General features: G+C 40.1%; 1 protein-coding gene across 1 annotated transcript in view; it reads right to left on the reverse strand.

The window, feature by feature from the left end:
• Col25a1 (collagen type XXV alpha 1 chain) overlaps window positions 1-13,812 on the reverse strand; it is a 442,122-nt gene extending 428,310 nt beyond the window's left edge. The window contains exons 1-2 of the mRNA XM_074041521.1: window positions 12,854-13,812; window positions 11,759-11,828 (exon numbers count right to left, since the gene is read on the reverse strand). Of these exons, the coding sequence (XP_073897622.1) occupies window positions 11,759-11,828; window positions 12,854-13,150 (367 nt within the window). The 5' untranslated portion in view covers window positions 13,151-13,812. The remainder of the gene's footprint in view (window positions 1-11,758; window positions 11,829-12,853) is intronic.
• Window positions 13,813-15,366: the final 1,554 nt, after the last annotated feature.

A 15,366-nucleotide genomic window follows, 5' to 3' on the forward strand; every position in this document is an offset into this window, starting at 1 on the left:
CTAACTTTAATAAATAGCTTCACCTCCATCATTTCTACTTCCAGTATAGAATTTTGTGTTGACAAGTGGAAGGTGTCTCTGGACAGAGCAGCTTGGATGGCTCTGGGGACTACACTTTCAGCAATCTTCTGATTGTTGGAGTGCCTAATGTTCTTTGTGGCAGTTCAGGGGACCCCATGAGAGAAAGAGTGAGTAATAGGGAAAAAAAAAAAGAGAGCATTATGGTTTTAGCATCTTTTCCTTCTAACGTTCAAGGTTAATCAACGTACCTAACATTGGGTCAATTTCACATACTGGAGTTTCTTACAGGATTTCACGTTTTTAAAAGGTTCAGCCTCTACAAAAAGTTGTAAAACTCTTAAACCATTTGTTTCCAAGACTCCTTCTAGCTTCGATATGCTATGGCTTACACCGTCCTCAGAGAAATGTTTAAAGGTGCAGCAATGAGAATATTAGTGTATGTAAAGAAATGGTCCAAAATTAAGTCCTCAACCTAAGTAAGTTTCCGGATCTTCATTCTAATTGTAATGAACTGTTATGGAGAATCTTCCATAGAGAGCTCTACAATAAGTCATAGAGCTGCACAGATACAAACCAGAGCCCCTCCCACGGAGCTCATAAATGAGGCTGGTAGACTCTACACACTCAACCCATCCATCAGGAAGCAGAATGCAGTTATACTACGAGACTGTGCATACCAGTTAAGTGTGTGTTGTTGGGATCTGTTCTGAAAGGTCACCTGATCCTTGACCCATGTACCCACTTGACCCCAACCACATTGGTAACCATCCACAGAAAAGCAGTTAAGAAGCTTGTTTCCATTTCAACTTTGTTTGCTCTAATCTTGTGCCCTAATTCCTTAGTATTCCAAGGTTCGTCTTGGGCCCTAGAACTTGTCCAAGTTTAACTTTTAAGTTAAAAGTCTAGGTTTTGTACATGGTTTGTGGAAATCACTTCTATTTTATGACCATATTATATTTCTAAACAAAATCCCAGTTGATGAGGCCAATAGGAAAAGGGGACCAGGAACTAGAGAAAAGGTTAGATCAAAAAGAATTAACCTAGAAGGTAACACCCACACACAGGAAATCAATGTGAGTCAATGCCCTGTATAGCTATCCTTATCTCAACCAGCAAAACCCTTGTTCCTTCCTATTATTGCTTATACTCTCTCTACAACAAAATTAGAGATAAGGGCAAAATAGTTTCTGCTGGGTATTGAGGGGGGGAGCGGGAGGGGGTGGAGTGGGTGGTAAGGGAAGGGGTGGGGGCAGGGGGGAGAAATAAACCAAGCCTTGTATGCACATATGAATAATAAAAGAAAAATGAAAAAAAAAAAAACAAAAAAACAAAATCCCAGTTGACTCTTCACTCTTATTCAACATAGTCTTGGAACTCCTTCCTCACTAGAGCAATAAGACAGGAAAAAGAAATAAAAGGAATTCAAATAGCAAAGGAATAAGTCAAACTATTTGCAGTCCCTATTTGTAAATAACAGGATCTTATACCTAAAAGACCTAGAAAACTAAACCAAAAAACTCTGAGATATCATAAACACCTTTAGCAAAGTAGCAGGATACAAAGTCAATCTACAAAAATCAGTAGCCTTTCCACACACCAATGATGAATAGACTGAAAAAGAATATAACAATTTCATAATTCCATTTACAAGAGCCTCAAAAAAATACCTAGGAATAAACATAAAGGAAGTGAAAGACCTCTACAGTGAAAACTATAAACCACTGAAGAAAGAAAGAAAGAAAAAGGAAAGAAATCACTAAAGAAAGAAGATTGAAAGATAGCCTATGTTCATGGATTAGCAGAATCAATATTGTGGAAATGGCTATATTACCAAAAGCAATCTACATGGTCAATGAAATTCCCATCAAAATCCCAATGACATTCATCAGAGATTAAAAAATCTACCCTAAAGTTCATTTGGAAACACAAGAGACCATGAATAGCCAAGGCAATGCTGAGCAAAGACAGCAATGCTGGAGGTATCACAATACCCAACTTCAAACCATACTACAGAGTCATAGCAATGGCACCGGTGGCTCACACCTGTAGTCCTAGCTACTCAAGAGGCAGAAATCAGGAGGATCATGGTTCAAAGCCAGCCCAGGCAAATAGTTTGCAAAACCCTATCTCAAAAAAAAAAAAATCACAAAAAAGGGGTGGCAGAATGGCTCAAGGTGTAGGCCCTGAGTTCAAACTCCAGGAACCTCCCCCCAACTCCGCAAAAAAAAAAAAAAATCATGGTACTAGTACAAAAACAGACATGAAGACCAATGAACAGAAGACTCAGATTTGAATCCACACAGCTACGCCTACTTGATTTTTGACAAAGGCGCCCAAAACATAAGATGGAGAAGAGACAGCCTCTTCAACAAATGTTGCTGAGAAAACTAGATATCTGCATTCTGAAAACTGAAACTAGATCCATGTCTTTCACCCTTTAAGTATCAACTCAAAGTGAATTAAGGACATTCATATGAAACTCTGAAGCTTGTGCAGAAAAGAGCAGGGAATGCACTGAAACTAACAGGCATAGGCAATAACTTCCTAAATACAACTCAAATGGCCAGCAACTAAGAGAAAGGATTGATAACTGAGACTACATGAAATTAAAAAGCTTCTGTACAACAAAAAAAGTGAACACCAAATTGAAGAGGCTGCCCACAGAATGGGAGAAAATCTTTGACAGTACACATCGGACAAGGGATTAATAACTAGGATATACACGGAGCTCAAAAAACTAAACTCCCCCTAAAAATCAATGACCCAGTGAAGAAATGGGCAAATGAACTGAACAGGGCTTTTTCAAGGAAGAAGTACAAATGGCCAAAAAACACATGAAGAAATACTCACCATCCCTGGTCATAAAGGAAATGCAAATTAAAACTACGTTAAGATTTTACTTCATTCCTGTTAGAATGGCTAGCATCAAGAACATAACCAATATCAAATGTTGGCGAGGATGTGGGGAAAAAGGAACCCTCATACACTGTTGGTGGGAATGTAAGCTAGTACAACCACTATGGAAAACACTATGGAGGCGCCTCAGAAAACTAAAAATAGAACTGCCATATGCTTCTGCAATTCTACTCCTAGGGATATACCCAGAGGAATATAAGTCAGGTTACAACAAAGGCACCTGCACACCCATGTTTATTGCAGCATTATTCACAATAGCTAAACTATGGAAACAGCCAAGATGTCCCATTACCAATGAACAGATAAAGGAAATTTATATTTATATACAATGGAATTTTATTCAGTCATAAAGAATGAAATTTTGTTGTTTGCAGGTAAATAGATAGAACTGGAGAACATCTTAAGTGAAGTTAGCCAGGTTCAGAAAGCCAAGGGGTGCATGTTTTCTCTCATATGTGGAATATAGACCTAAATATAAATACAAGCAATATTATGAAAAACAGGTCATGCTAAGGGGAGGTAATTAACAGGAGAGGGAGGGTAAAAGAAGGAAGTTAAGAAGGTGAATATAGTTGATGTACTTTCTATACAAGAATGAATGTAGAATTACTAAACCTGTTGAAATCACCATAAGAAGGGGAGTAAGGCAAAAAGGAGAAAAATGAGGGTATGAACCAATTCAGGTTATAATACATATATACACAGAAATGTCACAGTGAAACTCCCTGTACAGTTACCTTAAACAAAAAAGTCCTTTTTTTTTTTTTCAAAAATAGAGAACAGGAAAGTAAAACAGGTCCTGTTTGGGGGGTCCCAATGGGTGGGAAAAGGATGTAAGAAAAGGGTGTAGGAGGGTGAATATGGTGGAAATAATATGTAATCATATGAAAATGGAACAAACGAGACCTGTTGAAACCATTCCAGGAATGAGGGAAGGCGGACAAAGGAGAATGATGGAGGGGGTGAACTCAACTATGATATATTGTAATAACTTTATAAATGTCACAATGTTCCCCCAGTACAATATAAAAATTAAAAAAATTTTAGACCCTCAAAATAAATAAATAAATCCCAGTTGGATTCTGGAGCCCATAAAAAGATGGAATTTCAGAACTCCTAAGAGGAATATGGAAACATCTTACCTTCAACAGTTCGCAGAACTGACTCTTTTAAGACACAGAAATGTTGAGTAAGACATGCCAATTTTCCTGGCATATTTAATTGTGGCATCTTAAGGATAAAAAATGGAGCTATAATGGAGAATTCCTCTGGCTTCCTATCTATTGTCCCGAATTACATTAGAACAAGAATTCTAAATTACTAAGCTTTCTACTAAGTATGATAGTAGAAAGGTACAATTCTGACAAATTAGAAGATATGGGTAGGTTTTTCCTCCCCAATTTTACTCTTCTTATGTGTGAGCTCTTTGATTAAAATTAAAAGGGAAAAATAGATTCTACCTCTGCCCCAAAAAAGTGCCTCTAGTTAGACAAATTCTGACTCCCAATATTATCAGAATATATAAACTACGACTCACACAATTTACTCACTTAGCCTAAACATGAAAATTGTATTTAAGGATGTTATGATCACATTTTAAATACAAGAATAAAATCTTCATGTACATAACCTACACGACCAGATAAAACTCCTAAGATCTAAATTATTAATATGCAAACCTAAATATTAATATCCAGATTAAACAACACAGTTTTTGCATTTCTGGCAAATAAAGCCTACATCTACTAACCATGCCCTTATAGCACAAAGACTAACTTAGTGATAAGACTAAGGAACACAACATGAGGAAAAACAGAATACGTTTGTGAAGACAAGATCATCTTAAACTGAAGAAGTGTAGACTCCAGATACAATGATGTCAGGAACATGGTAATTCCAAGTTCTTTCTGAGTAAGGAAAAAAAAAATCTCCAATTTAATTACATTTGGGCGATTTATTCTAGCTGTTGGAATACTGGCCTGAAGTTCATAGCTGTAGATTTATCTACTAAAACGTGAAATTTACTAGATTTGAAATATCTTAAAGCTGATAAGGTACTGCTGTCTTCACATATAGGTAGAAGAAACGACTTGCTTCCTCCATTAATCTTTTCCATGGCAAGGAGAGGTCAAGGGATAAGAGTCAGCTTGGGATTCAATGGGGAAGAAGCTGGCTCTTCAGCTCAGTTCCTCCTCCTTGTGGTCACAAAGGGGAGGTGCCTTCCACTCATGGCATTTCCTAAGGAATCCTATCATTTAAATGACAGAAGAGTCATTTGAAGGAATATATGATGCCAATGAAAAGGTCAACTTTAATTTGTGAGTGATCTCCACTTACTTCAGCATTTCCTCCTTTCTAAAAGTCAATTTTAAAATAGCATTTTTTAATTGTAAGACAGCCAAGAAAATCCCAAAGGAAAGCAGTAACTATCCATGTCTAAGAACTAAGTATACAGGCATGCCAGTCACTTTTAACACAAATTAGGACAAAGAAAAAAAAGGTTAAATACCATGGTACATTAAACACTGCAGAAAACTGCACCTATATTGGCAAACCAGAGATACTTCTATGTTTAGCCAGAGCATACTCGGCTTCAGCCTGGGGCCCAGACTGACTCATACATTGTTTTCACATTCTCAGCTTCCATCAAACCACCAAGTAATGTTTATAAAGTGGTAGGATGGAACTAAAACACTTTTTTTTCATGATAGGTCTTGGATAGTTTCCACTTGAGATAACAGTCTGATGTTGTTTGAGTAAGTGTCTAGTGGCAGGAAATTCTCCTACCCCGCCCCCCACAACCTAACCACCACCCCCCGCCCGCCCCAGCCCTGATTCTGGCATGTTTTCCACATCAGCTCTCCCTCTACCTTATTCTGTTCATGAGAGGGTGCTCCTTCACCATTCCCAGACCTCAGCCTGACACTCAGGCACCGTTTTGGTTAATGCCATATCGTTGATTTTAACCAATTACAATCAGAAGCAGAGTCGATTATTATGGGCCCAAAAGAGTACTTGCACATGCTCTGAATGATCTAGAATGAATTAAACTCCATGTGGAATTTATACCCTTCTCTTAAATAATTCCCAGCTCACGGAAGAACAGAATTACTGCAGTAAGAAACAGAAGAGTATTTGAAGAATTAGCTTCTTAATAGTTCATAGTCAAGAAAGACAAAAGAGAAGTTAAACAAGAATACTGTTTCAACAGGCAATCTGTCCTTGGTCCTTTGAACAACAGGGCATTTTGTCAGCTGTCACTAGTGGACCAACTAAAGGTATCACACCCAAACTGTTGTACTCATTAGGGTACAATTTAATTTGAATGCTTAGAGCCCTGGCATGCCACATTGTATTGTTTCATCTTACAAAAAGAGAAGAATGTCTACCATTCTCATTTAAATAACATTTACAGCAAACTGTTTCTGTTCTTTATCATATATTACTGAAAATCTATACATCATTATTCCTTCACTAGATACACTCTTTCCATTCATTGTGAGGCTTCTAAAAATATATATAAAACCTAAGTGAAAAACCACGTTAGTAGGAAATATAAGATTTATAAGATAAAGTAAGTTTATGTTAGGAAGGTAACTTAAAGACTTTTATTAATCCATGGGAAAGGGCGCCCAATCCCAAGGGTATAGTTAACATTTACTTTCACCATAATTGAGAGCTGCCCTCCATTCAGTCACCAGGGGCTATATCACTCATGCCATTTTACTTGCATACGTTAACTCTTATTTTGTATATAGCCATTTTCATAGATGGGAAGGGTGGAGAAAGACCTCAGAGAGTATCTAGTATAACTTCATCTCTAGCTAACGTCTCTAAGCAGATCTCTAGCTGTTCTGTATTTAATGATCACAGCAAATGCTCTGTAGCTGGGTCCAGGTACTGTTCAGTACCCCAGACATGAAGTTTCTCCTCTACTTCAATCTAATTAGCACTATTTGCAGGCAAGAAGTAGAAAAATAAACTATCATCCTGTCTGCAACAACCCTTATATGTTAAGAGTCACTTTTTTGTTTCAGTCCGAGTATCAGTTCAGGTATCAGTACACTAGTACCTGGTTTGCCTACCCATCAAGTCTCAGAAGGCCAAAAGCCAAGTGAAGCTATGCAAGTCAGATCTTTATCCACTACAAGAATCCTATTTTCTTCTATGGTGAATTTCTAGAGAGGTACAGTTTTCTTTTTCCCACCTCCCAGAGAAAAGAATTTTAAAACTATAGTATTTTTTAAAATAGTCACATACTCCAAAGCATACTGTACTTTTTCTTGATTGCTCATCACACATGTAACATCATTTTTAAATAAATGTTTTGTTATCCTCCTAAAAATGGAAGTTCCAAGAGGGTAGATATGAAGTGTGCCTAATACATCAGCATTCTCCCAGTATCTAGATTGGTATTTGGTACTTGTTTTCTCAGGAGAATTGACAAAGGCCCTTCAAAATCATTATTGTCTAACTCTCCAATATGAAAATGGTTATAAAAGTCATACCTGGAAATTATTTGCTCAAGACTGTGCAGCATGTTAATGACAAAACAAGGACTACTTTGGATTCTTTATTTCCCACTCACTCTCCACCAAGGACCGTATGACTTAATACTCTGATCAGGCTACACCACACTCCTAATGAGTAAGGTAATCTGAATATGTTGGTTGACTGTCTGGTTCCCATTGTTCATCATCATTTGGAACATAGAAGTGTGCCTGGTTTATACACACTTTATATATGACTCCAAAAACAGAACCCAAGACAGAATTCTACAGTCATAGCAAAGAGTGAACTTACCCTCTCCTATTAAAATCAGATTTGACAGGAGACAGGCCACAAATGCTAGCTTTATGTCGATGGCTCAGCTACTGCTAAATCAAACACTCTGCTTTGATGTGTAAGGATTTTAAATTATTTTGAAGGTTCTTAAAAGCAATTTTTTAAATAAAATAATTTCATGAGCTCGCCTGAGCCTATGAAAAAGGTAAATATGAATTTTTAGGGAGGACAAAGATAATATAAAACTAAACTATTGTGATGGCTACCTAACCATAAATGGATTACAAATCTTAAAATGAGTAAATATTGTAAATTATATTTCAATAGAGCTGTTAAAAATAAGTCTGAAAATGAGTCCAATGGTTAAGCTTCTTTTTGTAAATACCTTGTATTAAAGCTGTAAAGACAGGGAGGATAATGGATGGTGAATATGGTTGAGGTACTTTCTATATGTGTATGAACATAAATTCTTTACTATCTCCATGCTCATTTAAGCCCAGGTCCTGTCTCCTTCCGTCACACTTCACCTAAAAAAAGCTGAAGCTTTCCCTGTAATTTTGGTAAAAGTCACTTAGGAGACTAATATAAATATCTGTAAAGAACCAACCTTCATTGATATAGCCACAAGGGATACTGATTGTATGAATTTCTGCATGAATGATCTACAGATATATCTATTTAATTAAGCATACTGTTTTAGTTCAAAACCTGCCATTAATTAGCCACTGGGTTCTGAGCAGGTTACACAACATTTCCAGGTCTCTTTTCCCACCTGTACCATGTATCTCTGTGGACCAGAGTAGAGCTAAATGCAAATAGGGAAAGGAGTTGGGAGTATAGCTTGATAGTAGAGTGCTTGCCTAGCATTGATTTGATCCCAGAACCACAAAAAAATTAATTATTATTTAATGTATAGCCAGTAACATGCCAGACTGTTTATATAAATTATCACATTATGAAGAAGATATTATTAATCTTTTTTTTTTCAGATGAGGAAACGGAAGAGTGAAGCTCATTAGTTTAACCAAGGTCACCCCGTTATTTAATGGCAGATCCAGGATTCCAATACAGCTCCAAAACCTATACTAATTCTCTATTACCTCATCAGACTTTGGATTCCCACAGCCCAGGACATGAATCCTAATCTTGCCTTTAGTATGTTAACCACTTTCTCTGACTCCCAGCTTACTCATCTTTAAAAGGAGATTATTAGTACTTAACTCTGAGTTGTTATGAAAATTAGAAAGTACATCTCCTATAATTAGAAGCCATTCAATGGTCTTCCTCATCCTTCTCCCCCAGAGGTTCCTTCCTGTGTACTTAAAAAAAATAGTCTATAAATTTTACAATTTCCTTGTAGCCTACCTGGATAAACCCCACTGGGACTGAGTTCCATCAAAAGCAATTAGAGTGAACACAAACAACACATTACTTCTTTGTACCAGCTCTTGGCTCTAGGGCTGTGACTGTCAACAAGAGTGTCAACTTCAAGGGGTGGGCATCTGTCCACAGGAACTGAGCTGAGGTCACAGACTTGTCTCACTCTGCCCAGCAAACAGATGTCTGGGTGACAAGTTTTAGTCACTGTGAACCAAGGTTAAAGCCAAACCAGGTGGGAAGTGCTGTATCTCCTTTCTAATCCTCTTGGAGAGCCCATTCATTCCCTAAGACAATACCTCATTGGCCATATTTCAAAGTAGCTCGTTTCCTCCAGGACACTACTTTCAACATAATACCTTATTTTGGTGATGTGTGATTATTCCACAAGCAGAACAGAGTATTTCTGGAACAGTGATCTGTCAGCAAGAACCGTTTGATTCTGTGTTAGGATGCAGACCTTCCAAGGGTTACCTCACAAGTAGCCAGGTAAAAACTGATGTAATATGGAGCTCTAGTGGTAGCAAAGAAGTAAAGCAGCTGTTAGAGCCAAGGAGAAAAAGCCAAGGAAACCACCATTTATTATTAAATTAGCATGATAAAATGAAAAATCATCCAGAATAATCCTCCAAGATAATAGAAGACAAACTCTAAATGCAGTCATTTTCTTCCAGTTGACAAGTTAGACCTTCAATAACTAGACTACATTAAACTAATCATGAAGCAGTAATAACGCCTCAGAAAATAGAACTCAGTGCCATGGAGGTCACTTTCCAACTTTATATCAAATTCACTAAGAATCCTCCAAATTGGACACTAGCTCCTCTTCGCACAGATAGTGTACTTTTTGTACTGTATACAAAAAATTCTGGACTCTAAGTAGTAGGATCAGTGTACTTCTGTATGTACCAAGGGTCCTAGAAATTTAAATAATCCCTGATGAGTTAATTCCTGCACTAGAAAAGTTCCTTTCTTGAATATCTGACTTCTGAGGTCTTTCTCAACTTGAAACAACTAAGAATAAAACACACAATATCAAACATTAACACTTTGTTTTCTTGTTACCTATTGTACATCTTGTTAGTCAAAAGTCTTCATTTTAAAAATATAGCTCTATTAAGGTCAACAATGCAATAGAAAATAAATATAAGATTTTTGTGTTGTCCAACCTAGAGTTGACATTTAAAATTTCTGAACATGGTAGCCAGCTTAGCTGTGTCAAAATGAGTTATTGTAAGAGAATAAAATCTCAGAATATAAGAAAATATAGTAATTAGCCTTTCCATATATAGTCATGTGTCACTTAGCAATGGCGCTAGGTTCTGACAATGGCATTGTTAGATGATTCATTTGTTAGATGGTCATACAGTGCACTTACACAAACTAAAATTGCTACAGCCACTAGATCATATAACTACAGTATTACCATAGTGTGTATGGTCTATCATTGACTGAAAAGTCATTATACAGCATGTGATCATAGCTAAGTATCATCTTCCTGAACCTTGAAGAAAATGTAAAATACTTTCCAGGCGTGATGAGGAAAGGCACTGTAATGTTCATAAATGCATTAATGATGTTTATCTGAAAAACATCAAGACTCGGGGGCGTTTTTACAGCTCACATCCTTGAACTTGCTAGATGTTTTCCAATGGCCGCATTCCAAAAGCTTTAAAATTGTTACATCTACAGATGACTACCAAGGCCCAGAGGTCTGTGAATGAAGAAGATTTAATGATTACCCAGGGGGTTGCATTCATTGGTGTCTCTCTTCTCCATCCTTCTAATATGCTGTCATTAACATAGTTCCTTGAAACTGCATAGAAAAATGGTCAATATAGAAGAGCCTTTTCTGGGAAGTCATTGAGAATGCAATAGCTTGTAATGGGAAGCTCAAGAAAAGTCATTTCTTTTTAGTCTTCATCTTTAGGTACAGGATAGGTGAGAGAACCTTTTTGATAGGAAAGGAAGCAGGGAAAGTGAAGGTGGCTTACTAATGTAATTGAATGCCAAAGGCAACAAACAAACCACTAATGCGACATCAGACACCAGGGAATTCAGAACCTAACAGTCCTATAGACCTTTTTACCACAAACATTAAAATAATTTAATTAGGAGGAAAGGATACTGAGGGGTGAAGAAGATTGAAGTATGCTATATATTTATGTAAGAAGACAGCATAATGAAACCCACCAAACACCGTTTGGAAAAGGAGGGGGACCAGGGGGGCGGGAATTGACATATAAGGGAGTGGGTAAACATGTTCAAGGTACACTGTCTGCATGTATGGAATTATCACAATGAAATCCCCTTATGTTACTAATGTATGCTAATGCAAACATAAAATAAATTTTGAAGTAATAATTTAATAAAATTAGAGATGACTTTTCAATCTATGAATGTAAGAACTTTCCAATATTTTCCATAGTGATTACCTCTCACTCCTTTGATTTCCCATGACACACCTTGGTATGCAGCTTAAAATAATATTTGGGGCTTTATTTGCCATCTTTTTTACTGAGACATGTTGACTTTATTAAAGCAAGTTGGGTCTGCATTCTTTCTTTACTATTATTACAGGTAGTCTTGACAGACACAGGACCTTTATTTTCAAATGCTCTGCTCTGGAAGAAACCCTGTTAAATAATTTCCATTTTACCTGCTGGGCAGTTGCACTCTGAAGGTGCTTCTCTTGCAGTCCTTATTTTAGCCATATGTTCATAGGATTTCTGTAAGAAAAAAGAGGTATTAACAACCATCAGTAGCACCATAGAAAAATGGGATTCTTTAGGGATTCTCTGGCCCTATGGCTGACTTACCAGCATTTGATAGCCTGCATAACTAACATTTACATAAGTACTTGGACCTTAGTCAAAAGGTAACACTACCCAAGCCCTAAAAAAAGAAAATGACTATTGACAGGGTATCAAGATTGCTGGATTTGTTGTAACATCTTTCTCCATTCTTCAACCACCACCCACTCCCTCAACCCAGGCACACAGCAGGCAATACATAACCCTGGCACTAACGTGTTGCAATTCTAGGTAAGCTGTGACCTACTAACAAGTCAATACTTTATAAATGAAGGTCAACTGCTATCCAACAGCCTCTCTATCGGAAGAACAACTTCCAACCCCCCCTAACTGCAATCTGTACCATTCTTAGAGACAAGGTTGGTCCTTTTCAACAATCCCATGCCTCTGCATTCATAAATACTTGAGCACTGCAGCCTTAACCAAAATCAAAACTTTTTTTGTATGTTAAACGTTTAATATGAAAAGATTCAGTGGGTGAAATCAATGGTTTTAAATCGTATATTGGGTTATTTCACTTTTAAGAATGATCATCTTTTGTTATTATGGTCCTAACCGTCTTATGTGAAGCATATAACAGATGTTATCTCTGCAAGGAATATTTTCCATATAACTGAGAATCACATGATACTCCACAAAACTGAAAAGAGATAAAATGCACCCAACCCGCCGTCATTCTAGCCACCCTTCCCCCTTTTAGACCTTCATATATGTTCAGCATGCAAACATTAAGGAAAAATGAGGGAAGATAATAGATACAGACCTGGCGTTATCAGGGCATGTGTGCCAACACACACTACAGTGAGAGTAACACACGTGCCTAACAGGCGCACACAGCCAAACACAGTACGCACACAGTGAGATTTGTAAAGCTGGTCCTGCACACGGACTCACATCTGTGCAAAATCTACCCACGTGCAAAATACCCCAACCTCTCACACCTGAGCCAGAAGTCGCTCCACTTTCTCTTGTACCATGGCTTTCAGCTGATCCAAGGTATCAGGCAGCAGATGGATGGAAGGGGCCCCTTTCGCGGATTCAAGAGCGGCGATCCTCGCCTGAAGGTCATTGGTTTTCACCCCAAGGTACAGACAAGAGATCACGGCCACCACTGATAGCAGGGTCGCCATAGCTGCGCACGGGGGCATGGTGCGGGCCCAACGCTGCCTGGAGGGACTCGGGTCCTCCGATCCAGGCTCTCGCCCCCCTCCTTTCCCTGCATGCTTCTTCACCAGCATTGTGGCAGGGTCGCCTGCCTCGGCTTCTTCCACCCTCTACCTCCTCCAGTAATGTTTGGAGAGAAAAGGGACAATTCCTCCAAAGTTCAGTCCCTGTGGCTGCACAACTAGTTGGTGAGTCGGAGCTCAGGCGCAGAGATGGACCTGCGCTTTGCTCTGCGTCGAGATCAGCTGGCGTGGACCATCCTCCGTTTCCTTCGGTCCCCCCAGCTGGGAGGGAAAAGCACCCTCAGTCCGGGGACTGGGTGACGATGGGGTGAAACCGGGAATGAAACCCACCGGGTCAGCTCTCCTGACCCCCAGACAGCGCACACCTCTTCCGAGGCCCCCGAGAGCGGCCGCGCAGGGTCCGGCGAGGGGCTGTCGCTCGCCCTCTCTGCGGAGCTCTGGACCTGTTGCGTCGGCTACTTTGCCTTATTTCTACCTATTCCGTGCTTTCCGCACGCCGACCTGTTTCCCACCTGGATTCAGTTCAAGGCAAAAAGGGCTGAGAGAGCCCGCGAGAGCGCAACCCAAGAGGGGTGCAGAGAAGGGGTGGGGGGGAGAGGAGAGAGGAAAACCCAATAACCCAGGGCGCAAACGCAAGTGGCGAGGCTGAAGCCGCCGGGAGGCTCTCCGCAGCCTCGCGGGTGCGAGCCTTAAATACGCTTCGGGATGCTCGCTGTGAGTGCGCGCGCGCTCCGAGCGCGTCGGCCCGCCCCCGACCCCCTCCGCGCGCCCCGCGGCCCGCCCGCCGCGCGCGCGGCCCAGCGCCCCCTCCCAGCCCAAAGCGGGAGCCTTCCTCATTAGCATAATGTATTCACCTTCGCCCTGCCCGCGAGCCGCCCGGGAGACAACCCCCCCCCGAGGGGGCGGGGGAGCTTGGGTGGGAGCTGAGCGGGAGGTCTGCTATTAGCATAATGTATGCAAAGAGCTGGGGCAGCCTCCCTGATTGGAGAATAGCTTGGCGACCCCTCCCCCCTCCACAGAGTAACTTCAGTGTCCCCTAAGGCCACCTCTCTGGCCTGGGCCAGGGGCCGAAGCGGGGTCCGCTGTGCGGAAGGCGGCCACTCTGGCTTGTACAGACGCAGCCCAGCGCCCCTTCTTTATCCAGGTTAAAAATGGAGGAATAGGCTCCAGAAGTGAACAAGTGAAGCTGAATGTTCCAGCTCTCCTGATCCTCACTCCAAAACAGCCGCAGGAACTCTTCCCATCGCGGCCTCCTCCCTCACTTTCCCACATGCCCAGAGGCAGTGTCTGGCTGAAGGCTGAGGTACCTTTCCCCACTTCCCTTCCTTCCAGGGCGCACTGCAGATTCTCCACAGGGAGAAGTTCTCTCTCCCCTCCCCCAGTTTCCTCTTGTCTTGAGGAGGCTGAGTTCCCCCCACCTCTGTGTTCCTACTCTGTACTAGGGTGCTAATGCGTTTTCCTGATTCCCTGTTTTGTGGGATTGAAAAAGGGAGTGTCGAGGCACACACATTTCTCAGGCTTTCGGAAAAGACTGAAGAATGAGGTCAATTTTTCCTTTTCCCTGACTCCCCTCATGCTGTTCCCTCTGGATCAAATTACAAGGTCTCTAATGGGATTTTTTGAAAGTTGGTAGTAAGTAGCATTTTGCATCTAATGGGCTTTATACTGCCTCTTACCCCAAAGAGCTCCTTCTTATCTTTCTCAAGAAAAATCACCTATTTTTCCTATTCTTGAGCTGAACTCAAGTCGTACCTCACTATTGTAAGCAATCAAGCGATCTTGCTTGTGTGATATTGCTAGGCAGGAAGAAGGTAAAGAAATTTCTATCTCACTAGAGCAGGAAACAGACAATACAGAAAGAAAGCTCCTTGAATTTTGCTGTAAAATCAGAACCATGCTTTCTTACATTTGTAATACATAGTAGTTCACAAACAATGGTTCTGGATCAATAAAGTCAGCTGTACCTAAGAACACAACATTCAAATTCCAAGGGTCCCATCCCAGATCTTCTGAGTCAGAAACTACTACTAAAATCAGAAGCACAACAATATATGTTCTTAACAAGCCCTTTGAAAGACTTTGTGCACACTAAAGAAAAATTAGAAAATCACTGATAGAACACTTTACAAGACATTTTCAAATTCATTTTTTCATTTGAACTTCAAAACCCTATGAAGGGTGTGCATTCACACACACACACACACACACACACACACACACACACACACACCACTAAGGATTGGACTCAGGGCTAAGCACCCAGCCTA

Source organism: Castor canadensis, chromosome 9 (assembly GCF_047511655.1).
Source record: "Castor canadensis chromosome 9, mCasCan1.hap1v2, whole genome shotgun sequence".
In the NCBI taxonomy this organism is placed as follows: domain Eukaryota; kingdom Metazoa; phylum Chordata; class Mammalia; order Rodentia; family Castoridae; genus Castor; species Castor canadensis.